The sequence below is a fragment of the Littorina saxatilis genome, linkage group LG1, assembly GCF_037325665.1.
Source record: "Littorina saxatilis isolate snail1 linkage group LG1, US_GU_Lsax_2.0, whole genome shotgun sequence".
Classification (NCBI taxonomy): domain Eukaryota; kingdom Metazoa; phylum Mollusca; class Gastropoda; order Littorinimorpha; family Littorinidae; genus Littorina; species Littorina saxatilis.
Window position 1 is genome coordinate 104,914,661 of NC_090245.1, and position 26,525 is coordinate 104,941,185.

At 43.9% G+C, this 26,525-nt stretch overlaps 1 protein-coding gene across 2 annotated transcripts in view; it reads right to left on the minus strand.

Annotated features, from left to right (window-relative positions):
* Window positions 1-26: 26 nt before the first annotated feature.
* LOC138948814 (non-receptor tyrosine-protein kinase TYK2-like) overlaps window positions 27-26,525 on the minus strand; it is a 34,220-nt gene continuing 7,721 nt past the window's right edge. For both annotated transcript variants that reach the window (XM_070320443.1, XM_070320450.1), the window contains exons 8-19: window positions 25,942-26,102; window positions 25,058-25,368; window positions 23,955-24,131; window positions 15,620-15,720; window positions 14,902-15,129; window positions 13,990-14,141; window positions 12,264-12,429; window positions 9,841-10,054; window positions 5,651-5,869; window positions 4,996-5,136; window positions 4,203-4,333; window positions 27-685 (exon numbers count right to left, since the gene is read on the minus strand). In XM_070320443.1, coding sequence (XP_070176544.1) covers window positions 449-685; window positions 4,203-4,333; window positions 4,996-5,136; window positions 5,651-5,869; window positions 9,841-10,054; window positions 12,264-12,429; window positions 13,990-14,141; window positions 14,902-15,129; window positions 15,620-15,720; window positions 23,955-24,131; window positions 25,058-25,368; window positions 25,942-26,102 — 2,238 coding nt within the window. In that variant the 3' untranslated portion in view covers window positions 27-448. The remainder of the gene's footprint in view (window positions 686-4,202; window positions 4,334-4,995; window positions 5,137-5,650; window positions 5,870-9,840; window positions 10,055-12,263; window positions 12,430-13,989; window positions 14,142-14,901; window positions 15,130-15,619; window positions 15,721-23,954; window positions 24,132-25,057; window positions 25,369-25,941; window positions 26,103-26,525) is intronic.

Genomic DNA, 26,525 nt, shown 5'->3' on the forward strand with positions numbered 1-26,525 from the left:
TGGTCCCTTGGGTGGTTGTTACAGACAGGTTTGACTGTACTTGCCTTTCATGACGATGCCTTTCAGCTTGACAACATGGGAATGTTCCAGACTGAACACGTTCAGAGCCTCCTTCAGTAACTGGGCCGTCTTAGGTTTGACTGTACTTGCCTTTCATGACGATGCCTTTCAGCTTGACAACATGGGAATGTTCCAGACTGAACACGTTCAGAGCCTCCTTCAGTAACTGGGCCGTCTTAGGTTTGACTGTACTTGCCTTTCATGACGATGCCTTTCAGCTTGACAACATGGGAATGTTCCAGACTGAACACGTTCAGAGCCTCCTTCAGTAACTGGGCCGTCTTAGGTTTGACTGTACTTGCCTTTCATGACGATGCCTTTCAGCTTGACAACATGGGAATGTTCCAGACTGAACACGTTCAGAGCCTCCTTCAGTAACTGGGCCGTCTTAGGTTTGACTGTACTTGCCTTTCATGACGATGCCTTTCAGCTTGACAACATGGGGATGTTCCAGACTGAACACGTTCAGAGCCTCCTTCAGTAACTGGGCCGTCTGGTTGGGCGACTGATCCTCCTTTATGGTTTTGACGGCCACTTTCTCCCTCTTCATCCTCGCTGCTGCTTCCATTGCTCTCGTCTCACTTGGCTCCTGCAGGTAGGCTGCCATGACTGTGCCGTAATTGCCCTGTGAAAGGTCCATGCAGGGATATCATACGCAACAATAATGGTCATTCATGACCGAGGTTGCTAAATGGAAGAAGAAGATATCACGGCTGTTCCCAGGGCTTCATTTCTGCTTCATTAGCTTCAGGCTATTTTTAGCACCCATCCTTTCCCCACAGCAGAGATAACACAGCAGCTAGTCGCTCTCAGTGCTATGCACTGAGAAGGCAAATCTCCCAGTATAGTGCGCAAGCAGTTGGGTATAACAGGCAAGCAAGCTTAACAGTGTGCTGTTGGCAGCCACACTATTCCCTCTGCTTGGCTCTTTTTAACTCACACCAAAACGCAAGCTATGAACAGCCGTGATATATATATTTGAATACATCTACAGTCCTTGTGAGTGTTAGAGTGATGTGACGGGTGAACATCAACCTAAGCATTTTAGTTGTGAAACTGATACAGCTAGGGCTTGCATCCATATAGCGTAAGTTTTAAAAATAAACTTTGACAACCGATAAAATAATTGAAATTGTTCAAAACCTATGCCCCACTTATGAAAGAACGGGTGCATTATCAAAAAGCCTAAAACCAAATGACTTCCAACATAACAGCATGATCATTTGGCTTATTCTGCAACAGTGTATTATACATGTACAGTACTAATGGCCTGAAGGCAGCACTTTTATGGCTGAAAAAGATCTGTTTAAAGATATTCAGACTATCATTCAGCCCTGTAACACAGTTGAAACCCCTTTTCAGACCTAAAAAAATCAGGGAAAAATCAGGTTTTAAGAGGAAGAAGTCTCAAATAGGAGATATATTTACAGAAAATCTGAAAAAAGTATGTGACAGGGTGACATGGTAGTCTCCCTTTCACAGCATCTTCTCTGCACTGACTGACAGCCTTGTCCGCCAGCCTTGAGCGTGGGCTAGTTAGACATTTCTTCTACGTCGCTGATTAGACACCTGTCAATTGTAGAGAACTGTTTGTGATGGGGTTCAGCTGCTGTATAGTCACCCGGTGTAGGATCCGGTCCAGTCCCCCCTCTGAAGTAGTCCCCCGGGGGACCAATTCGTGGCAAAAACTGCTCTATAATGGTCCCCCCTTAGACATCCAGCCTCGTTTTTCTTGTTACAATGTTAGTAATGTTACCAGCAATTTTAGAGAAAAGAAAGGAAAGAATCAGAGACTGGTTTCATTTCTTCTTATCAGTATTTATTTATTATTCATTTTATTTCATGTCATTTTTCTTTTGAATGGCATTATAAATCAGATCTATTTTATTTTCTGCAAAATATAGTCAAACAAAGAGATTGCTGTCTGTGCACTACATAATACCGGACGAAGATATAGATTGAAAATGGCTTGAATGCCTAAGAAAAACGAGGCTGGATGTCTAAGGGGGGACCATTATAGAGCAGTTTTTGCCACAAATTGGTCCCCCGGGGGACTACTTCAGAGGGGGGACCGGACCGGATCCTACACCGGTGTGCTCTTGCGAACCTTTGCGTTCACATAGCAGTTTTTATAGGGCTATTAATTTGGCTCTAAAATCTCTCTCCCGTTTGACTGGCTTTGCCAGGGGGCGGGGATGTAGCTCAGTCGGTAGCGCTCTGGATTTGTATCCAGTTGGCCGCTGTCAGCGTGAGTTCGTCCCCACGTTCGGCGAGAGATTTATTTCTCAGAGTCAACTTTGTGTGCAGACTCTCCTCGGTGTCCGAACACCCCCCGTGTGTACATGCAAGCACAAGACCAAGTGCGCACGAAAAAGATCCTGTAATCCATGTCAGAGTTCGGTGGGTTATAGAAACACGAAAATACCCAGCATGCTTCCTCCGAAAACGGCGTATGGCTGCCTAAATGGCGGGGTAAAAAACGGTCATACACGTAAAATTCCACTCGTGCAAAAAACACAAGTGTACATGGGAGTTTCAGCCCACGAACGCAGAAGAAGAAGAAGAAGAAATAGGGCTATTAATTTGGCTCTAAAATCTCTCTCCCGTTTGACTGGCTTTGCCTCCAAAAGTGATTCTTGTTCTTTGTGCACTTGGTTACATATCAATCAATCAATCAATGAGGCTTATATCGCGCATATTCCGTGGGTACAGTTCTAGGCGCTCTGCAGTGATGCCGTGTGAGATGAAATTTTATACGGCCAGTAGATTGCAGCCATGTCGGCGCATATTTACCTTTCACAGCCTTATTCCAAGTCACACGGGTATGGTAGACAATTATTAACTGTGCCTAAGCAATTTTGCCAGGAAAGACCCTTTTGTCAATCGTGGGATCTTTAACGTGCACACCCAATGTAGTATACACGGGGGGTGGTTCGGACCCCGAAGAGAGTCTGCACACAAAGTTGACTCTGTGAAATAAATTTCCGCCGAACCTGGGATCGAACTCGCGCTGACAGCGGCCAACTGAATACAAATTCAGCGCGCTACCAACTGAGCTATATCCCCGATATATAATATCAGAAGTTGTAAAAGAAACAATTGAAAGTCAGCAGAGACTTTCTTCTGAGATTTGTTAAAATCTCTTAGCAGAGCAAAAGAGAGAGAAAAAGTGTCCCTTCACAGACAGCCCTATTGGGGAAATCAGACCCTCCTCGGACGGGACCAAGATTTCAAAGAGAAGCTAAACACCCTCGGAGGGGAGAGCGTATCAACAGAGAAATCTAGTCCAGAGGAGGACCATTGTTTTACTACCGAGACCAGACACGTGTTTGGACACTATTGTGTCTCATCAGTGGTCTGATGGTAGAGATGGCGAGAGTTGTCAACCCATGGTATCTTCTTCTTCTTCTTCTTCTTCTTCTTCTTTCATGGGCTTTGATTCCTACGTTCACTCATGTTTTTAGCACGAGTGGAATTTTACGTGTATGACCGTTTTTACCCCGCCATTTAGGCAACCATACGCCGCTTTCGAACTCCGCCTAGGACGGTCCCAAGCCCGGCTGAAAAAGGAGGAGGGTTGGGCGTGGGGCTAGCTACCCCACCCCGTAAAAAAAAACCACTAGCTACAGAAACGCCATTGGCGGCCTATACCCCAGACGGGGTCACAGGCGTAGGTGAGGTGAGGTGACGCCGCTTTCGGAGGAAGCATGCTGGGTATTTTTGTGTTTCTGTAACCCACCGAACTCTGACATGGGTTACAGGATCTTTTCCGTGCGCACTTGGTCTTGTGCTTGCGTGTACACACAAAGGGGGATAAGCCACTAGCAGGTCTGCACATAAGTTGACCTGGGAGATCGGAAAAATCTCCACACTTAACCCACCAGGCAGCCGCGGCCGGGATTTGAACCCTCGACCTTCCGATTAAGAGGCCGACGTCTTACCACCCCGCCACAGCGCCCGTCTACCCATGGTATCTAACCAAGAAGCAAACCACTCTCTGAGTGGTAGCTTCTGTTGGCATGGGAGACTACCCTCATCTGACAATCCCAAGAGGAATATATATATATATATATAGGGTGTGAAAAGGGGGGAGGTTCTAAAATGCAGGGGTTTTAAAAGAAAGGTTTCATTGTACTGCCTACCTTTCCCAAAGGCGTGTCACCAATGGGTGTGAGCAGCGTGTGGTCGATGGCAGAAGTGATATGCTGCCTCACTTGACGCTCTAGATCTCTCACCACTTCGTAATCTTCTCTCTCCTGTTGAGCCTGGTTGGCTGGCAGCAGAAATTGATTATCATATCACCATTTGTATGACAGTGTCAACTGAACTGTGACGTATTGTCACTCTTTCTCACACACCACAACATGATGTTATTGTAACCCAAAGTTATAGCTATCCTCTTCTGCTTGTAGTGCACAATTTTTGGCTGAAATCCTATTGTTTAGGTCACTTTTAGGAGAGAGAAAAAATTGAAAACTGTAGAATATAGCATATTATATCCTTAAACAAAACAAAAAAATGGAAACATGCAGAATGTAGCATCCTACATCTCTCAACAGGAAAAATATGACCCTCCACCACGAAATGAGTCGCATGTCACCGTTGCATGATTTTCATATTTTTACATTTCCCTAAAGAATTTTGTATGCTCTATCCAGTGGTGAAAACCGTTTTAGAAAAGACTGAAAACTGTTTGAGTTATAAGCCTGTGACAAAGGTGACCCTCACTCTGTTACTAGACACCCCCCGGACTTATATTATGCCTAGCGCAGAACCGCGCGAGGTGACATGCGACTCATTTCGTGGTGGAGGGTCACAAATATGAAAAACTGCAGAATACAATGTCCTTAAAATAGGAAAAACAGGGAAAATTGCACAATACGTTTAGTATCCTACATACGTGAACAGGAAAAATGTGGAAAAATTGAGTGTTACCTTGTGTTTGCCGCACTTGTTTAAAGAGCTTCTCCCCCTCCTCCTTGTCCTGAACATTACCCGTTTCCAGGGCGATACTGAGAACAAGCTGGATGTTCCAAAGGTCGGAGCCTGTTGTCGCTCTCTCCGCTAGCTCTTCCACTGCAAGCCACACATATAAACACAGTAAAGTGCATTTCCTCAACAATGAATAGTGAATTTTTGATTTTACCAGAAAGAGAAAGAGATGCGGCTAAATGTTCCTGTTGTTGCCCTCTATGCTGGCTATACCTGGCTTCGACTACGCAAACCATGAGCTGCCGACCCCTGTGAAGCCTCAGGTGTAACAGAATAAAATCAAAACACAAGAAAGGTAAGTTGTTGGAATGTTTAATTATTGACAAAACAAAACGTTACGTTAACAAATATATTGACCCAACGGTCTCTTAAGTGCACAGACAAACACTAATTATACTGTAAAAACACTGATAACAGAGTCATGTCTAGAAAAAGCATATCAAGCATGATCCGTTAGACGAATGCTGATATAATTTTTGATAGATGTTTATGCAGTATCAAATTACTGAGACCTACTTGCTTTCTAGGGTGGCTGAATCTACTTTTTAATTTTCTCCATACATCCTTTTTTCGTCAATCAGTGGATGAACAGCCATACCTTCACAAGCAGCCTTCATGAGTGGGAGAGGCGCAGGTCGCTGGTGTGGGTTGTCTTGCCAGCAGTCATGCATCAGCTTCAACACCTTCTCCTGTATTTTACGCAGCGTTTCCGTTCCAGCGACAGCACGTCTGGACTGATCCACATCTTTACTTTTCCCTTGGCCGGACTTTCCGCTCAGTTCTGTCATTCCTGTCTCTCCCGATGCAAAGTTTGACCCTGCATCATATGAAAGAATCTTAAAAACTTCGACTGCCCGAAGAGTTTTTTTCAAAAAATTAATTTAACAAGAAGAGCAAACGCTCGATCGAGTCACTTTCGCAGTTCTGAATATTATATGAGGCATCAGATGGACAGGAAGAAATTGCTATTCACAACACAATGAGTCACGTTCACATAAAATTTGAGCCCGGTCACTTTTATAGTTTCCGAGAAAAGCCCAACGTTAAGTTGTGTGTTGCCGAACAGAAAAGGCTAGTTATCTCCCTTGTTTTTCTGATAACGTTCGTAAAAGGCTACAGATGTAAATACTTTGATGTAAAGAATAATCCTACAAAGTTTCAATCACATCCGATGAACTTTGTCAAAGATATAAAATGTCTAATTTTTCCTTTGACGCTGACCTGTGACCTTGAAAAAGGTCAAAGGTCAACGAAACCATCGTTAAAGTGTAGAGGTCATTGGAGGTCACGACTAAACAAAATATGAGCCCGATCGCTTTGATAGTTTCCGAGAAAAGTCCAACGTTAAGGTGGTGTCTACGGACGGCCGGCCGGACGGCCGGCCGGACAGACTAACACTGACCGATTACATAGAGTCACTTTTTCTCAAGTGACTCAAAAAATCATAATATACTTCAATTAGACCCATAATGAGAAAATAATCGCCAGGGGGGACAATTATCTTGCTGCAATTCAAAGGGCAATATACAGCAGCTGCATGTGTCCTTTGTCAGAGTATTGATTTTTTCATGATATCAAAAAAAAATGTACCTGATATGTGTTGTGACAGAGCACAATTTTAAGAAACAAAGGGAAGTAAGCACTTCTTATTCTCCCAGGTGCTAGAAGATTTGTTCTTTCTTTCTTTCTTTATTTGGTGTTTAACGTCGTTTTCAACCACGAAGGTTATATCGCGACTGGGAAAGGGGGGAGATGGGATAGAGCCACTTGTCAATTGTTTCTTGTTCACAAAAGCACTAATCAAAAATTTGCTCCAGGGGCTTGCAACGTAGTACAATATATTACCTTACTGGGAGAATGCAAGTTTCCAGTACAAAGGACTTAACATCTATATATATATACGACTAGTGTCTGTGTGTCTGTGTGTCTGTGTATCTGTCTGTGTGTCTGTGCGCGATGCGCGGCCAAGGTTCTCGATGGATCTGCTTCAAATTTGGTGGGCTTATTCAGAGAGACCCCGGACACAACCTCATCGATGAGATATTTCAACAAGTGCTCTCAGCGCGCAGCGCGGAACCGATTTTGGTTCCACCTCAGCTATTTTGGTTCCACCTCAGCTTACCCGGGCCCCCATACCGACACACCATAGCCGCTACACCACATCACAACGCCAAAGTTCTCGGTGGATCTTTTTCAAATTTGGACACCGTATTCAGCTACACCCCGGACACAATATCATCGATGAAATATTTCAACACGTGCTCTCAGCGCGCAGCGCTGAACTCATTTTCGTTTTTGCGTTCATTTCACCATTATAAGTAACTCTTCCTTATCTTCTCCAGTGTTTGGCGTTTATCTCCCTTCCTTCGTGTGGCTTTCCCGTTCAGTTCTAAGTTACTATTACTATTTTTAGAATGTCACTGCGCTGTCCACTGCGCTGTCCAGAACGCTTCCCTTGCACCCATAAGTTGTTCTTACTGTCAAAGTGAAAAGGTCGAATCAATTTATAGCCACGCGAAAAATACACTCTCACCTATCTCTATATATTTATAGATACAGATATGCATATATATATACGGCTTCTGTGTGTGTGTGTGTGTTTGTGTGTGTGTGTAGGCAAAAACCTATGTATTATAGAGTTCTGTTTGTGATGGGGTCTAGCGGCTTTTGTCTGTCTGTATGTTCTGGCATGTGAGAAGCCACAGCAGATAATATAGGGCTAAGAAATAAGCTCTAAAATTCTCAATCCCGTTTGACAGGACTTCGCCTTTCAAAGGTGATTGTGGTGAACCGCCACGCTGTCTGTCTCTGTCGCGCCGGCCGTTCACCCCAAATTCCCGTTTCTGAGAGTGACTATTTTTAGAATGTCACTGCGCTGTCCAGAACGCTTCCCTTGCACCCGTAAGTTGTTCTTACTGTCAAAGTGAAAAGGTCGAATCAATTTATAGCCACGCGAAAAATACACTCTCACCTATCTCTATATATTTATAGATACAGATATGCATATATATATACGGCTTCTCTGTGTGTGTGTGTGTTTGTGTGTGTGTGTAGGCAAAAACCTATGTATTATAGAGTTCTGTTTGTGATGGGGTCTAGCGGCTTTTGTCTGTCTGTATGTTCTGGCATGTGAGAAGCCACAGCAGATAATATAGGGCTAAGAAATAAGCTCTAAAATTCTCAATCCCGTTTGACAGGACTTCGCCTGCAGAGGTGATTGTGATGAACCGCCACGCTGTCTGTCTCTGTCTCACGATACACCCCGGCGAAGCCGGGTATTCCTCTAGTTTCTTATATACTGCTTGACTAAAATCTTTACAAAAATTGACTATATTCTATACAAGAAACACTTAACAAGGGTAAAAGGAGAAACAGAATCCGTCAGTCGCCTCTTTCGACATGCTGGGGAGCATCGGGTAAATTCTTCCCCCTAACCCGCGGGGGGTGAGATTTGTTCTGCATTACTCTCACTTACTCATGTTGCATATGTCGTTTGTATTTAGACCTCTTACTTCCCTTTGTTTATCAGATCTCTAAACAGCGCTCTGCCTCATGTGTTTAAAGGCTGCCATATTCGTAGCGTTCATTAATTAATTCATATTGTTTACATGTGCCAATAATGTTATAAAACTGTACATAAGGGGATATAATAACGATTGGCTGTAGCTTTCGAACACAGAAAAAATTATTTCAGTATTGCAAAGTGGTGTTGATAGTGTCGAATGTAAACAGAACAGTCTCAAACGCCATCTTTGGTTTACGAAACGTCAACGGTATAAAAATAGCCCAAGTCCTGGAGAACTGTTGCTAAACAATGCAATAAAGAATTAATTATTTCTCGTAATTGGTAAGGACTTCAAACCTAAAACTTTGCAGGAAGCTTATTTATACATCCCCGCAACGATGGGAAAAGCCCTGGAAGTAATTAGACTAATTAAATAGGACTATGTCAGCCTTCATGACTTTCTTGATTAAATGTATTCTCCCAGGTGCTAGAAGATTTGTTCTGCATTACTCTCACTTACTCATGTTGCATATGTCGTTTGTATTTAGAGCGCTTACTTCCCTTTGTTTCTCAGATCATAAGAAAGAAACAATTGCACAAATGCACCAACATAACCATCCACACACACAAACAGACAGACGTGAACACACGCAAGCACAAGTATGCAGGCACGCAAATATACATGCATCTGTGTAAGTGTGTGCTTGTGTACATATGCGTACATTTACGCCTGTACCTGTTTGAGTGACAAACAGAATTACAGTGGAACCCCACTTATAAGACCCTCCAATATAATGTAACCGAGTGCCGAAACACTACGATCACCTCGGGAGGCGAAGTGCAATCAAACAGGATTGAAAATGTTAGGGCCAATTTCTTAGCCCTATAAAAACTATTATGCAAACCCGAAGGTTTCCATGAACATACAGACAATCGGAAACCACCAGACCCCATCACAAACAGAATTCCACAATCCACCGGTGTTGACTTAAAGGCCAACAACTCGGGTGCAGAGTCTGCTGTGAAAGGAGCGGTAGCCTCCCCTGTCACAATAAGACTACCCCCATTTTATGAAGACCTCACATTTTCAGATTTTCTGTTTATAATCTCTGTAAATTTACCTCCTTTTTAAGACCTGATTTTTTTCCACATTTTTGCAGGTCTTAAAATGGGGGTTCAACTGTACACAATAATAAAGTTTTACTGAATTGAATTGAATTGAATTGACTTGAATTGAATTGAAGCCGGATGACAAAGCGAGTTGAAGAAACGGGAATCCTCACCTTGCTCCGAGTCGGCAACGGTCACTTGGTTGTAGTCTGCAATTTCACCTTCCTGAAGGTTGTCACCCACGGCAACAGTGGTGAAGTTCTGGCTTTCCACCCACTGCTGAGTACGGTTCACAGGGATGGGTACGCTGGACACATCTCCATGAGTTGCCATCACTTTCTTGAACTCTGGGTCAGGCAGCTTGTTATTCTTAAAAAAGTCTTGCACCTGAAGAAATCAGACCCAGATAGACTGCAAACACAGATACACACACTCTGGCAGAAAACAGAGAGACTGAGGTTTCAGTGAGACAAGGTGAGCACCTCTCTGGCGGTTGTATTTCCTGGATTTCTGTTGGATGTTTTCCCGGGGTTTTAATTTTTGTCAACAAATCATATTCCACTTCCGCCTCGGTTTCACACAAAAAATCAATCGCAGATACATTTCTTGACTCGCATCCCCCACTTCAGAGAACAAGAGAACAAGAATTTAATCGGCCATATCGCAGACCTGCCTACTCTCCCGAAAAATTCGGGAGACTCCCGATTTATGTCTGTTACTTCCGACCTCCCGATTAGACTTTGAATTCTCCCGATTTCATCAATGAATCCTGTAAAAAAAAAAAACGAAATTTGTTCCGTGTTGTACATGGTTTGGGCTTTTAGACGCCTGGGCTGAGTACAGCTTCCGGTGCCGCCAAGCGTTTTTGCTTCGGCTGTTATGATTGGTTTACTCAGATACAACGACCAATCGCTAAGCTTGACTTGCGAAGCTCTGTTGACGCGGATTGTCGCGATGGCGGGTAAAGAAGCTGAGAAACGTCTGCATGAGACAGACGACGAATCGACAGCACCATTTGAGCATCAGCAGAAAGTGAAATCGAAGAAATACATGCAGAAGTGGAAAGACGAGTACTATAAGTTGGAAAACATGGAGAAGTCTACGAAAGGCCCCCATTTTGCTCATTGCGGCGTCTGCCACCGGGATTTCTCGATATCCCACGGCGGTAGAAACGACATCACCAAGCACTGTGCCAGTTCAACCCACAAGGTATTGAATTCCTTACGTTTGTTCTCACCTGCACCAATCAGTATTACTTTTTCTTCTCTGTGAAATATGGCCCTGTTGAGAGTAAATGTATTCATTTTGAATCCAAGAGCTGGCAAAATAAATCTAGTCATATATTTCTTGAATGACCTTGTTTTCATCTGTATGAATTGGGTTTTCCTGGAGTGAAAAGTCACTAAAATATGTTCACATATTTCATCTGCCTGTCCCATGCTGTCTTTTTCAAGCCATTGCTTAATACATACACTTGATGTAGATGTGATTACAACTGCCAGGCCAGTCATATGAGCTGTCTTCTCAAAGAAAACCAAGCTCTGTTATAGTTTTATTGTACTTTTCATAGCTTTTCAAAAAGGCATATCCCATTTATTTGGTGTTAGGAAAGGCCTCAAAATACACTTTGGCGGCCCCTGGACCCCGGCCAGCTTTGGAGGATCTCCCTAATTTACCTTTGGGGGGGTAGGCAGGTCTGATATCGCATAAAAGTCATTGGTATTTGTCCTGGTGTGAAAACACTCATACAACCATACACTCCTTGCATATACGATACAAAATTTTTATTTTTTTTAAAGGTCAAAAGACCAGACCTGTTTACCCCCATAAGTGTTTTGGAGTAATGCTCTGCCCCAAAAATAGTAATCCTGGCACAAAATAGTAATCATCCAGCATTCGTCGCCAATTACAACGCCGCGGCACATGACAACTGTGTCTGCGAAACGCAATCATGCACATATATCCATCATTTACAAACAAAACACATCAGTCAGTTTTTGTAGTCATCATAATTTCAAAGAAGATCACATCAAAAGCACATGCATCACTGATTCTTTTTCTTTTGCTCGTAGTAGGCCTTTTTCAGTGTGTCAAGCGCTTCTCTACTGTACTTGCGCTTGCCGAATGAGTGAGGGCGAGACTTCACCACTAGAATAAGGCTCTCCAGCGTCTCATCAGACAGACATGATCTCTGGTCAGTCCTGTGCTTTTTCACCCCATTTTGCCATTGAAAAAAACAATGCCAAACATGTGAATTGATAAAAAAAAAATTAAACAATAAAAAAAATAAAAAAATCGTAGTCTTGACACGGATAGCGGAATGGCGTATTTTTTGCAGAAAATCGTAATAAATTACGCCAAAATCGTAAGGGTAAACAGGTCTGAAAGACTAACAACAACAACAACAACAACAACAACAACAACAACAACAACAACAACAACAACAACAACAACAGCAACAACAAGCCAAAGTCATCACCGAGGTACAGATAACTAAAATGGATTCATCATCATGTTTTTAAAATAGTTGTTGAATATATGTGTAACTGACTTCATTTGATGTGCTCAATAAAATAATTTTTGTTTAAAAGCTCACCTTAATGCTGTGGGGAATGCACTGAATGGGGTCCTTTCCACGGCAGATCATTTCCCAGATGGAGGTACCCAAAGAGTACACTTCTGATGCTAGGGTCGACTTTGAAGGTTTCCGCACTTCTTTTACAAGCCTGCCTGATCGTCGCTCGGGTGCCAGCCAAGCCATTCTGGAATTACGAGATTTCATTTGGTAACACATTCAATCTCCTCCTAATAGACGAATTCTAATATTAAAGGCACAGTGCAGCTCACAGCCTTCGTTTTGCGTTTTTGTCGCAGCTGAGTGCATTTACAGTTCAAAAATCCTCCTATGGTAGTAAAACAAACCCAAAACTACCCAACGACGACATCTGTGAAGCTCGACAGTTTCTTGTTCACGCGAGTGCATAAATTAACCTAGTTATTACGTGGTGTTTGGTCGGAGTTCGATTCAACTGAGTGATTCCGGCCTCCATTTTGTTTTACACAAACTCATGATGATGTCTGACATAGTTTGCTAGTGACGTGTCTTTTTGTGCATGATGTGGTGATCTACCTGATCTAAATTTAGATAAAAAAATAGGTCAAGACCAGCCGGGTCCGAGTACAAAATTAATTCGTAAAAAAATCGCAGTTCTTGACTCTTTGGGTGCAAGTCAATGAAACTTGGTATAGTTCTTCTAACGGATAGCTGCCTGAGGTATGACTAAAAGCCCCAGCGGCTCCGTGCACCTGGATTTGACAAGTTCAGTACCTTTAACTCTGTTGGGTTTGTATGGGTTGTGGAAGAGTTACCTTTTCTTACAAAACGGCAGACAAACAATGAACGGACTAATCACTAGCAAGGGCTGTGCCGGAAACATGGGCGTGTCTCCACGTGTTTGTGGTACACCCCCCGCTAGTGATTGGTCCATTCATTTTTTTATTTGCGGTTTTGCAAGAAAAGGTAACTCTTCCACAACCCATACGGAGTTATTTCCAAAAATCGTCTATTTATTTAAAAAAAAAAATGTCTTCTCTTTTTTTTAATGTGAATGTCCGTGTAAATATGTGATAAGAGTAGTCCCTCTCTGGGAGAGGGCTGGTTGAAAAAAAGCTTGTCGGTATTGCCTATGTCACATTAACCCTCGTAAAATTTGATTTGATTTCATACATCAAAAAATGTTTTAGTGTGTGGTAGAACGTTGCACCATTTTAACTTGAAAGCCTGCAAGACAGCACCCTTCTATTGGTTATAGGGTTTATGGGTTGCTAACAAAAATATGAAGCAAGTCTAAAATTCATGAATGAAAGATGTCATTCTTGCTTAGTTTAAACAGAGCCATCTTTTTCAAGGCTTTAGGTTGAACATTGTATGCATCAGCTGTGTACTGTCTTGCCTCTGAGCATCATCACTTAAGTCTTATCTTTGAGCACTACGAGCATCAACTGTCTTTAGTTTTACGGTTGAGTATTGTGAGCATCATTCGTCTTCAGTCTTACCTTTGAGCATTGTGAGCACCATCTGTCCTATGTCTTACCTTTGAGCATTGCGAGCATCTGTGCTATATCTTACCTTTGAGCATTGTGAGCACCATCTGTCCTATGTCTTACCTTTGAGCATTGTGAGCACCATCTGTCCTATGTCTTACCTTTGAGCATTGTGAGCACCATCTGTCCTATGTCTTAATACCTTTAAGCATTGTGGACACCATCTGTCCTGTGTCTTACCTTTAAGCATTGTGAGCATCATCTGTCCTATGTCTTACCTTTGAGCATTGTGAGCATCTTCCAGGGACAGATTACTGTGATACAGAGCCATGCTTGGGTCCCCCAGTCGGATGGTAAGAGCAGTGTCCTTCTCTTTCAGGATCAGAATCTTTGCACAGCAAAAGTTGCCATACACCATCCCTGCTTCTTTCTGGAAAAGCAGGAACACAAAAATATCACAAGTTGGTATTGTTCATGGCAGTACCTGGACCAAGTTCTTGAAGGCAAGATTGCTGCTTTAACTGAGATCAGACTTAAAGATAGTTCAAATTTCCAGGGGTGCAACAAATAAAACAAAAATTAAATGTTAAAAAAATGGTATATGTGGTAAATGCATGTAAAGAAAGTGGTATATGTCAGCTGTCAATGCTCCACTTGAACTACTTCGGATTACAAGTGTACTCCCCTTTTAAAACCACAAACAAATCTTGAGAAAGCAGGTCTATACAAAGAGAGAGTCTGAAAAAAGAGGTAAATTTACAGACATTTTCGCTCTCATTTCTCTCTCTCTCTCTCATTACTTTATTGTCCCATCGCTGGGAAATTCGGGTCGCTTCCTCCCAGTGGAAAGCTAGCAGCAACGGAGTCGCGCTACCCAGGTGTCTGCGTGTTTAGGTGTATTCAGCCACCTGCACTTATGGCAGAATGACCAAGGTCTTTTACGTGCCATTGTGATGACACGGGGGTGGGACATGGCTTCCGTCTCTGGGTCTGCACATAAAGTTGACCCATGTCCGTCCCGGCCCGAATTCGAACCTGCGACCTTTCGATCACAAGTCCAGTGCTCTACCAACTGAGCTACCGGAAATTGTGAGGAAGCTGAGTCTTAACATGGGGTGAGCATCTGGGGGGGCATTGCAAGGTCATTCCAATGTACTGATCAACAAACTCGGAAGAAAACAGTATCTTACCAAAGAACACAGGCACTCAGCAAGTTGTTTCAGCACTGACGCCACCTGCAGCCAGTTCAGGGGTGGAGCATTCTCGTCACGCAGACGTTGGAGTAAGCTCCCATTGCCGTCGGGCATGCACTCATAGATGATGCGGGTAGGGTTGGTGATCATGAAGCCGTAGACTCGCACAAAGAAATGGCAGTGATCGTGAAGTCTCAGAAGCAGTTCTGCCCCTTCTCTGTAAGCCTGCAAGAAAAAGTTGTCAAGAAATATGTCTGTGATTAACGGATTTTGTGAAACCTGGGCAGAAGTGGAATATGATTTGTTGACATAAAAATAATCACTGATGATCAGCTAACATAAATCCAGGCAATACAACCGCAGGAGAGCTAGGTGCATTATTCATTATGTAATAGCGATTTTTTTGTAGCTGCCAGTATGACAGAAAACTCATCCATGTGCGGACATTTCTGCATGCACACAGACACATACATAATACGCAGACACAAACACACAGAGAGACACACAAACACACACAGAACATTTTCTAAAGAGGTTACTCTTCAAGCCTCAGAAATAACTGATTCATTCACTCAATCATCTTTTATTGTGAAAGGGTTTTACAAATTAGATTACAGTTCTTTCCCCTTTCATGTAGCACAAGTTCTGAGTCTAAAAAAATGAGTTTGAAATCAAGAGACAATTTACCACATAACTCACACAAAAAGATACTCACATTTTGTACCGCTGCAGTTTTGTGGGTGACCTTTTTCAAGATGGCCTCGCGACCCCGGTTTATCTGCTTGAATTGATAGACATCACAGAACTCCCCTTTGGCTGAAAAGAACAAAAACCTTGGTAAGAAGAGCAGACATCTGTTTGATCAAAGCTATTCACTTCTGGATTTAAGACAGTTTATTTGAAAGTTACCCTGCTGAAAACATGCATGTAGGTAGTCCCACTGCTGTAAATTGCCAGCCGAGATAGCTGTTTTTCTAAAAATGCAGCAACTTTCACAAAGCATTTCACCATCTAACTTTTTCCTCCAATGATTTATTTTGTGATGAAAATAAAGAATGATATCTTCTGACTTGTTCTGTGTATTTTATTTGCATATCGTTTGATGTTGTCATAAAAAAAAACCAGCAAGCTGGGGGAGGGGTAGGTTTTTTTTAGTTTAATCAACACATCAAAGGACACGAAAGGAGAAGGAAATATGACTGTCTTTTAATTTTATTCAGAGGTGTCCTTTCATTGGAGGGTCCTTCCATCAAAGGTACCACTGTTTACAGCAGTGAACCCCTCTCTTTAAAAAGGACTAAAGTCTTGAAAAAAATTAGTCTTAAAATCAAGGGAGTTTTAAAATAGAAGTAAATTCACAGACCTTATGAAAAGAGAAAATCTGAGAAAACAGGGTCTTAAACTGGGGGTGGGGGTAGGAGGGCTCAAATAGTGGGGTCTTAAACTGGGGGTGGGGGTAGAAGAGCTCAAATAGTGGGGTCTTAAACTGGGGGTGGGGATAGGAGAGCTCAAATAGTGGGGTCTTAAACTGGGGGTGGGGGTAGGAGAGCTCAAATAGTGGGTCTTAAACTGGGGGTGGGGGTAGGAGGGCTCAAATTGTGGGGTCTTAAACTGGGGGTGGGGGTAGGAGGGCTCAAATAGTGGGGTCTTAAACTGGGGGTGGGGGTAGGAGGGCTCAAATAGTGGGGTCTTAAACTGGGGGTGGGGGTAGAAGAGCTCAAATAGTGGGGTCTTAAACTGGGGGTGGGGGTAGGAGCTCAAATAGTGGGGTCTTAAACTGGGGGTGGGGGTAGGAGGGCTCAAATAGTGGGGTCTTAAACTGGGGGTGAGGATAGGAGAGCTCAAATAGTGGGGTCTTAAACTGGGGGTGGGGGTAGGAGAGCTCAAATAGTGGGGTCTTAAACTGGGGGTGGGGGTAGCTGGAGGGCTCAAATAGTGGGGTCTTAAACTGGGGGTGGGGGTAGGAGGGCTCAAATAGTGGGGTCTTAAACTGGGGGTGGGGGTAGGAGAGCTCAAATTGTGGGGTCTTAAACTGAGGGTGGGGGTAAGAGGGCTCAAATAGTGGGGTCTTAAACTGGGGGTGGGGGTAGGAGAGCTCAAATAGTGGGGTCTTAAACTGAGGGTGGAGGTAGGAGGGCTCAAATAGTGGGGTCTTAAACTGGGGGGGGGGTAGGAGAGCTCAAATAGTGGGGTCTTAAACTGAGGGTGGGGGTAGGAGGGCTCAAATAGTGGGGTCTTAAACTGAGGGTGGGGGTAGGAGGGCTCAAATAGTGGGGTCTTAAACTGGGGGTGGGGGTAGGAGAGCTCAAATAGTGGGGTCTTAAACTGAGGGTGGGGGTAGGAGGGCTCAAATAGTGGGGTCTTAAACTGGGGGTGGGGGTAGGAGAGCTCAAATAGTGGGGTCTTAAACTGAGGGTGGGGGTAGGAGGGCTCAAATAGTGGGGTCTTAAACTGGGGGTGGGGGTAGGAGAGCTCAAATAGTGGGGTCTTAAACTGAGGGTGGGGGTAGGAGAGCTCAAATAGTGGGGTCTTAAACTGGGGGTGGGGGTAGAAGAGCTCAAATAGTGGGGTCTTAAACTGGGGGTGGGGGTAGAAGAGCTCAAATAGTGGGGTCTTAAACTGGGGATGAGGGTAGGAGGGCTCAAATAGTGGGGTCTTAACCCTTTCGCTGCCAATCAAAACTTGCGTATGTGCATTCCTGACTGCCAGGGAATATTGGAGTTAGGGGTGTAATAATTCACAAAAAATTCTAGCTCCAAACTGGCAGTAGGTAGGTAAGTAAAACCTATGTTATTTTTAAGGGAAATTGAACCAAGAATCTTTTTTTAGTGTCTAATCATGAAAATGATAATTAGTTTGGCTTATAATTAAAAATTTTAATAATAAATTTTCATTTAATTAATACTTACCCAACTCACAAATAGCAATTAACTCTAGTTCAGTGCTGGTAACGCTGTACGCGTCCCCTTGGTAACAAGGAAGGCGCCTCTAAAAAAAGAGTGACATGAGACCCGTAAGGGTGTCTAAGCCAGCCCGGAAACGAGACCCCTTCCGTATGCGCGCGCATATGCCGCCATCTTATCATTCGAAACGAAGCCCAACTCACTCTTTTTTAGACCCCAGTACCAACCACAGCGGGGAGGTGGGAGGGAATAAACGTTGTGAGTTGGGTAAGTATTAATTAAATGAAAATTTATTTATAAAATTTTTAATTAAATTACATCCTTTACCCAACTCACAAATAGCAGATTGCTACTATAGGTGGCGGGTACTTACCGAAAATCAAAGAAGAAGGACTTGTCCTGCGGCTACCATAGCAGGTAGCGCAAAAAGTCGTACCTCTACCAGAGTAGATAGACCTCTACCATCCTAAACTCAGTGATTAACGTCGTTTCCAACCGTTCAAAGTCACATCACGACGAAGCTGAAAGATAAGGCAAAAGCCCTTTGATTCAATGATCTAACAAGATCCGTGAAAGTCAGAAATATTAAAAATGGCTAAACCTGACTCTAAAAGAGCCAAACTCTTGCTTCATGAATTGAAAATGCAATAGGAAGCTGGTTTTCCCCGTTTTCCGCAAGAACGCCTAGGTTAAATCACGACAGAGATGAAAGACACGGCAAGTGACCTTTGATTCAACAATCTAACAAGATCCGTGCGAATCAGAAAAAATCTTCGAAAACCGAAAAGTTTAAGTGACTAAGCGAGACTCTAAAGGAGCCAAACTCTTGCTTCATGAATTGAAAAAGCAATTTGAAGCTTGTTTAATCCATTTTCCGCTCAAAAGCCAGAACATTTCAAAGAAATCTAAAAGTCATAGATCAGCCTTTCTTGAAAAAGCTGTACATATAAATAGCCAGAAAGTACGCTTGCTCACACTTCTCACAGAAGCTACTAGAGTAAGCTTGGCCGTTTTCCGTGTAGATCCGCCAGGCTAGTCTTGAAACGTGTTAAAGCAACGCTGCACCAAGCCGTAACAATGCGACAGAAAATACATAAAGTCTTAAAAATAAGACATGTAAGAAAAAACGGAAACCCAGAATAGGTGGATCGCCAGCTGTATTAAACGGAGAAGAGGAGTTCTTTCCGTAAGAAAAAAGCACTTTGTACCAAGCCAGTCTAAGTGACAAGTGAACAAACACGCCAAAACCCCTATATATAAAGACTCTGGACCAAATCCAGAGTTGAGGCGGAAGCCCCTAAGTATCTCCAGGATACCCTTACAGTAGACATCCGTAAAATTCGAATGTGAGAAAGCAAAAACGCCTTCTTGCCAGCCTTAAGAGGTCTGGAACCAAGATAGGAAAGATCCGTACTGTGCGACCAACAGGTAGCCAAAACGATCTAAGATAAAGACCCTGTGAAAGTGAGGGTATAGAGTCAAAAGCTAAAGTAGATAACAGCCAGCCTGAAGCTATTCGTTTGGAAACAAACAACAGCCAAAGCCTGCCTTGCGCTTCCCTTTTACCGTGAACGTCTCTTTGAAAGATAAAAGCCCGCGTGCATAGAAGTGGCCTCAAAAAGAGACCTTTCCCACAAGAAAGAGATTAAAGCCTAGCCAAAAGAACAATACTTTAAAGGCAGAGGCTTACTCTCAGGTAAAAAACCCGCAAAGTTACATCCTTTGTATCTGAGTCCTGTCGGACCACAAAGATATCCAGTTAGAACGTAACCGCCCAGGCGAGAGAATAAAAGCAAGTTTTGTTCAAAAGAGCCAATCATAAGAAACCGAAGCCACAATCTACCAGAGCTAGGAGATCTTGATCTTACAGACAGTTTCTCCTAGCTATCCAAATCCAGAAGGATGTTTGTCAAACCCGAGGGCGGTTCCGTAGAACGAAAAAAGAGAACCTAAGTTCTTAAGCTTGGAGTTAGCCAAAGCCTACAGAAAGCGCTCCGCGAGTGACAAGCTACTAGAGCGTAAGACACAAGCTAAAGCAACACCGCCACAGGTATAAAGTCGAGCGTTGTCCAAAAAGGTAGTGGTGACAAAGAAGACTCGCTTGTGAAAACTTCCACAAATACAAAAAGACCCCGCCAGAGAATCTAAGAACTTAACACCCAAAGATTCTCCTCAGAAGGCTCAAATCCACTACAAACTGCCGCGAACAGCGACACAGCTGAAGTATGAGCCTCCCCTTGTTCGAAAACATAACGATCATCAAAATGATGAGAACCAGTCACCAATCCCGATAAGGCAAAACTTGCCAAAAATCGGAAAAGTTTTGGAAAAAATTTCCAAACACCAGAACTCCATAACCAGATACTCCATCCACCTGTCTCCTTCCAGCTGAAAGACTGGAAGAGGAAGTGGATACAGCCTGTAAAACAGCAAAGGAACCGCAGTAACGGAACCGGGAGCCAAAGGCTGAAAAGTGCCGACTACCAACACCACAGTGTTAACGGTAGAAGGCTATCCCATCCTGTACCGGAAGCACAGCCGCAAAACCGGCCATGGATTAGTAAACATCAGAACCAACCGGTTGCAAAGAAACACACCGGAAGATCCCTTTGTACCTCGAACCATTTCAGCTGCGAGCGCCACTGCACTTGCTAACATGAAACGGAACCTAAAATCAGTGCTTTTCAGTAAAGCAGAAGCACCTTCAATTGAACAGCCGTCAAGCACAACCGTGCAATCCGGAAGCTGACTCTGTTTGACTAAATAGTCCAACAAAGAAATCAGCCCTACTGCTCACTTCCTGCCCCCCGGGAGAAAGCGGAAGTCAAAAATCAAGACATTTGCCATCTTCAGGGCAATGAACGACGATTCCCGACCGCGGAAGAGAACTTCCCGTTCCTCCAACCTCCGGAAGTCGTCGAACAAAGGTAGAGGTGGAAGAAGTAAAAATTTCTCCCAGCCACCCCTTCCTGTCAAAACCTAAATGCCGTTTTCCACTGCCCCCGTCAATACGCTGGACAACTTGAACGGCAGGATAAGCTGGGTGTCATCCACTACCGTGGACACACCCTCACAAGCCTCTCCTTCCTGCTTGGTATCAGAGTTAGGAAGGTGACCCCCAGAGAGACCCGCATGGTCAACCCAAGAATCACCCAGCCCAACAACTTCCTGCCCCCAGGGCGGAAGATTACGTTGCCCAGCCGCGAAAATGCGTGCTACATTCCTCCTGCGAACGTACACCACTTTCACCGGTGAACCCGGCTACACGCGGCCATGTGCCAACTCCAGGGCAATGGACAACGATTCCCGAAAGCTGAAGAGAACATCCTGTTCCTCCGAACTTCCGGAAGTCGGAACCAGACAGAGGTGGAGTAAGTTACGCCTTGCTCTCAACCACCCCTTCCGGTCAAAACTTAAATGCCGTTTTCCGCCGCCCACGTCACTGCGCTGGACAACTTGAACGGCAAGTTAAGCTGGGTGTCGTCCATCCCCGTGGACGCACCCTCATATGGAAGCACCCTCGTTAACCTTTCCTTCATGCTCGCAATCGCAATCAGGAAGGTGACCCCCGGAAAGACGTTCCCGGTCGATCCAAGAATCACCAACTTCCACAAAACCTAAATGCCGTTTTCCGCTGCCCACGTCACTGCGCTGGACAACTTGAACGGCAAGTAAGCTGGGTCTCGTCCGCACCCGCGGACGCACCCTCGTTAACCTTCCTGCTCGCCATCGTAGTCAGGTAGGTGACCCCAGAGAGACTCTCCTGGTCAGCTCCGGAGTCACCCTCAACTTCCTGCCCCCAGGGCGGAAGAGGAAATGAAGTACCTGAACCTCTGAGAGAGTGGTACGACAAATCCTTACGAACAACAGGGCTCCTAGCCTCTACCGAAAGCGCTCAATGCGGATTAACGGCGGGGGTTTCGGTGCTTTCGCCGCGATCACGGTCTACTCGCTCCTGCGTTCGCACACCACTGTCACCGGAGAACCCGGCAACGAGTGGAGAAAACATACCTTAAACGAGCCAAGGCTCCTGCAGCAAGGACACAAGACGACCGTAGCCAAGCTGCGAAGCGTGCACTTCCGCTTGCAGAACGGAAGTTGAATCCAAAGCAGAAACAGTTGCAGAGGTGGAACCGGAAGTGGAAGCCAAAGGCAAAGACCGGATACACCCCGAAGACGAACATCGAAAACGCCAGACTGAAGTGAACGAAGTTCTGCTAAAGTTGCCGTCAAAACCGAAATGTCGAAACCTGCGAACTAAACGTCAGAAACAACAACACAATGTCGGAGGGCAAAACACCTGAACCACCAGATGCCTCCGACACAACAACAACCTTATCAACACAAACATCTTTGTCACCACGCGTGACCTTGTCCCTAAAAGAGGACAAAATGGAGGCCGACGGCTTGTCGACCAAAACATCCAAACATCTGTCTGTTCCCGGTTCTGAAAGTGAAATGGCTGTAAATCCGACACTCTTACTCTTTCTAAACAAGAAAGCTTCCTTAGTAGGAGACGCTGCAGCAGTAGTCTGTCTCAAACTGGATCAATCTTGGCGTACTCCGCCATGACATAACGAACTTACGAAAAATTTCTACAAGAAAACATCATACAAGTTCGCAAAAGCGCGACACAAATCGGCCGCCAACGTTGATACCTGGGAACTAACAGTCAGAAGCAACGAAGCAATATTGGAGGGCAAGACACCTGAATAGCCAGGAGCCCCCGACCAACAACATGTTTAACAAAATTCAAAACATCTTTGTCACCAAGCGTGACCTTGTCCTTTTAAACGGACAACATGGCGGACGAAGATTTGTCAACAACCTTCAGACATCTATCGATACCCGAATCAGAAAGTGAAGTAGCGGTTTTCCCAGCACTCTTCCTTCTAGACGAGAACTTAGACGAAGCTAAACTAGCAGTAGGAGAAGCTGTAGCCGAAGCCTGTCTCGAACTAGTTTAGGCTTGGCGTTAACCGCCATGGTAAAGAGAACTCACGAAAACAAACTTTCTTCCAGAAAATTTCACAAGTTCACAAACATGCGACAAAATGTCGCCAAAGTTTACAAAAACAAGAAAGCTCACCCGATAACAGCAAGGATGCAGACCAAGCTAGGCGGCAGACCAAGGGGTAGAAGCCAAAGTCAGAAGACAAAGCAACAAGACTGAAAACAGTCGGAGCGTACAGTATAGCGACCAGTCCTGTTGGGCGCTGAGTTGAGAATGATAAGATGGCGGCATATGCGCGCGCATACGGAAGGGGTCTCGTTTCCGGGCTGGCTTAGACACCCTTACGGGTCTCATGTCACTCTTTTTTTAGAGGCGCCTTCCTTGTTACCAAGGGGACGCGTACAGCGTTACCAGCACTGAACTAGAGTTAATTGCTATTTGTGAGTTGGGTAAAGGATGTAATTTAATGATGTTTAAATATGAACTTTTGAAAAATCAGTCCGGCGCATCTTCCGGTGCCTGTGGATCAAACACAGGTGGCTGTTTTGCTTGCTCCAAGAAAGGATTATAATCACTATCATCTACCTGTTTCCAACGAATCGTCCAAAAGAAGATCTCCCCCTTCCCCTGTCAGTATCCATAATCATTTGCACCGCCTGTTGCGTCAGTCCGGCTTTGTTTTTCCCTACTAGGGCCCGGTCGACTGTCACCGTTAGCCATTTTGACGAGTCGAGATTTCTCTCCCCTACCCTGTCGCCAAGGCCGAAAATAGCCTTCAGACGCAAAACCGCGTCACCATTTATGTTTATTCATGAGAATGAGGTATCCTACCCAGCCATTGGCTGCTATTTGTGTGTCAGCAGTGACGTAGCATTTCTGGAAAATCCCGGCGCTGCGGCTGCACAAGCGCATGACGGGTATACCCGTCCTAAGGCAGTCAAGTGGTTAAACTGGGGGTGGGGGTAGGAGGGCTCAAATAGTGGGGTCTTAAAAGGGGGTTCCACTGTATCGTTCAATGTGTTATTCATTGATATGTGTGTGATTGCACTGTAAATAATGTTGTTTTTTGACCCAATGATTGTACAGCGCTTTGAGCAGGGTTTAACCCGGGATACACACATGCTTTATAAATATTATGCATTATTATAATTATCATTATTATCAAACACCAAATCACAACAGTGAAATCTTACCAATCAGACTAGCTTCTGCCATGTTAACCTGATCCTCTCGGTACATCAACGGTTGGTTGCCTAAGTCCTCGCGTCCCTGCCGGCCCCTTCTCTCATTCTCCACACCCGCGTATGAGTAGATGTTTTCCAAGATGCTGTCCTCTTGCAGCAACTGCATGGCCCCACACGTGCTGCCCTCTGTAAGTAGCAGAGAGGTTTACTTAAATAAGATAAGATAAGATAAGATAAGATAAGATAAGAAAACTTTAATGTCCATTTTCCTTTTACATAAACATGGAAATTTGTCTGTAGTGGCACCACATCGCATTTCTATTAACACAAACACACGATCATAAAGCATACTTGAACATAAGTACACTACTAAGATCAACTTAATTATCACATGAGCATTTAAACAATGAGCATAATAAATACATATCACAGTCACTGACGCTCATAATCATGCATGTTTGTTTTTTCTGTTGACTTCTTACAAGAACAGGCCATATGATATAAATCATTGTTTGCTTCAAAAGCACTGAAGGTGTCAAAAAAAGCACTGAAGGTGTTTTTTTAGTTTTTTTAATTATGTGTATTTAAATATTTCATGTCTCACAGTCAGACATTGTGAAAACTGCCTGGGTTTTTCATGTTAGACTCATTAAAATAAGCGTAATTAAAAGACAATTTCCAGAGTGATACTTGTGCCTGTAAGTGGACACAAGCTACTGAATCTAAGTCAGTCAGTCATCAATTGAACATACTTGATCAGACTCCAAAAAGACACACATGCACAGAAAAAAAACCACAGTAAAAAAGGGTAATAGAGTGAAAGTGTCTCGGCACCTCAGACAATGAGAAGAATTGAATTAGCAAATGATTTCATCTTCAAATTATGATTTCTTGATTCTAATTATCACTGGCCACTTTTCCTCCCTCCCTCCCTTGCCCTTTTGCCATTCTCTAACCTCCTCTCCTTGCTTCATTATCATCATCAATCCCCTGACTGGGACAGTCGTTGGGGGGACATGAGGGCTGAGGAGGCAGAGACCCTTCTCCAGGCATTTCTATCGGGGGCTGTCACCAGTAGGTCGGGGAAGCTCAGCTGCGTCCCCCTTCCTTACCTGCATCAAAAATGCGTTGACCGAGGTTGAGAGTAGTGGTCAGGAAATATCTCAATTGTTGCACGTCTGGAAACGATTTCTCCTCGCCCCCAACCTTCATGCAGCAGCTGTAACCTGAGCCAGCCTTGTCCATGGTGAAGTGAATGTCGTAGGTGACAATCTCTGGGCCTTCAGGGTCCATCTTGATTCCAGTGGCGTGCAAAAGGCCGAAGTCTTGAGCATCCTGGTACAAGATGTAGCAGGCTTCGCACTGAGCCAGCCTCTCATCATTGTCCGTCTGTTCTCGCAGGTAGCGCCTGGCAGTCTCCTCCCTGATAGAAGATATATTTATAAGACACTAATCATACCAGCACTTTTATCATCTAATATCAGAAATTATGCTCGTTATCTGACGAAACACAGTTTCAGCTGTTTGGTTTTATTAAGCTTTAGTAGATCTGGCAACGTGTTGACATCAAGCATAGAATGTCGCTGAAGTAAATGTATGTTTTGTGTGTGTGTGTGTGTGTGTGGGGGGGGGGGGGGGTGAGAGGTGATCCTTGCATGCAGTTTTCTCTCTCTCCTCCTTTCTCTCTCTACTTCTCTGATCTCTCTCACTCTCTTCTCTTTCTCATAGGTATAAAAAAACACAGACACACAGACACAGACACAAAAACACACACACATATATACACACACACACACACACACAATGTCAGAATACATCACTTTTCAGTTAAAACCATCTACTTGTTAGAATAAAAAAATAAGAAAGGTAGGTTGTTGGAACGTTTGTTAATGACAAAACAATACATTCACAAATATATAAAAAAAAAATTCATCTACTTGTTATCTTAAATTCTAAGCATTCGGGAGGTCTACAGGGGCACCAAAATCTCACTCACTCCATTGGTCCAAAGCAATGCAGATCCTTCAACACCTGCAGACTGGGGGCCGCCAGATACTCAACGTTCAGACTCTCGTAGTAGTTGTACTTGAGGCGACAGTACGTTTCCAGCACTGTCAGGAACGACTTGGCTGAAGCTTGGTTTGGCAAATCAAGAATCTGTAGCAACAACAATTGGTAGTTAAAGTTATGACTGACTACGTTTCTTTTGTTATTAAAATATTCATGTTATAAGTTGGTAATGCAAGATATAAAACGAATATGTGATAAAATCAAAGGATTTTATAAATAGGTTCACCAAAACTTTAAGACGAAGTACAATGTGATCAGTACTTTATGTACATTTCTGTTGAAAGAGTCTGAGATTAACTATGAGGAGGCTGAAAGGTAAACTAATTGCTTCTTTTCAACAACAACAAAATCCTTCCAAAGGGATAACTGTGGCCCCCAAACCGTTCTCAATTCAAAACACAAACTTACACAGTTCCAGTTGGGGGTAATTGTAATTTTGACACCACACACCAAGAATACCTTGAAATAAGTTTTTGAGCGCTCAGTTATTCAAATTTCAAACTCCTGTGA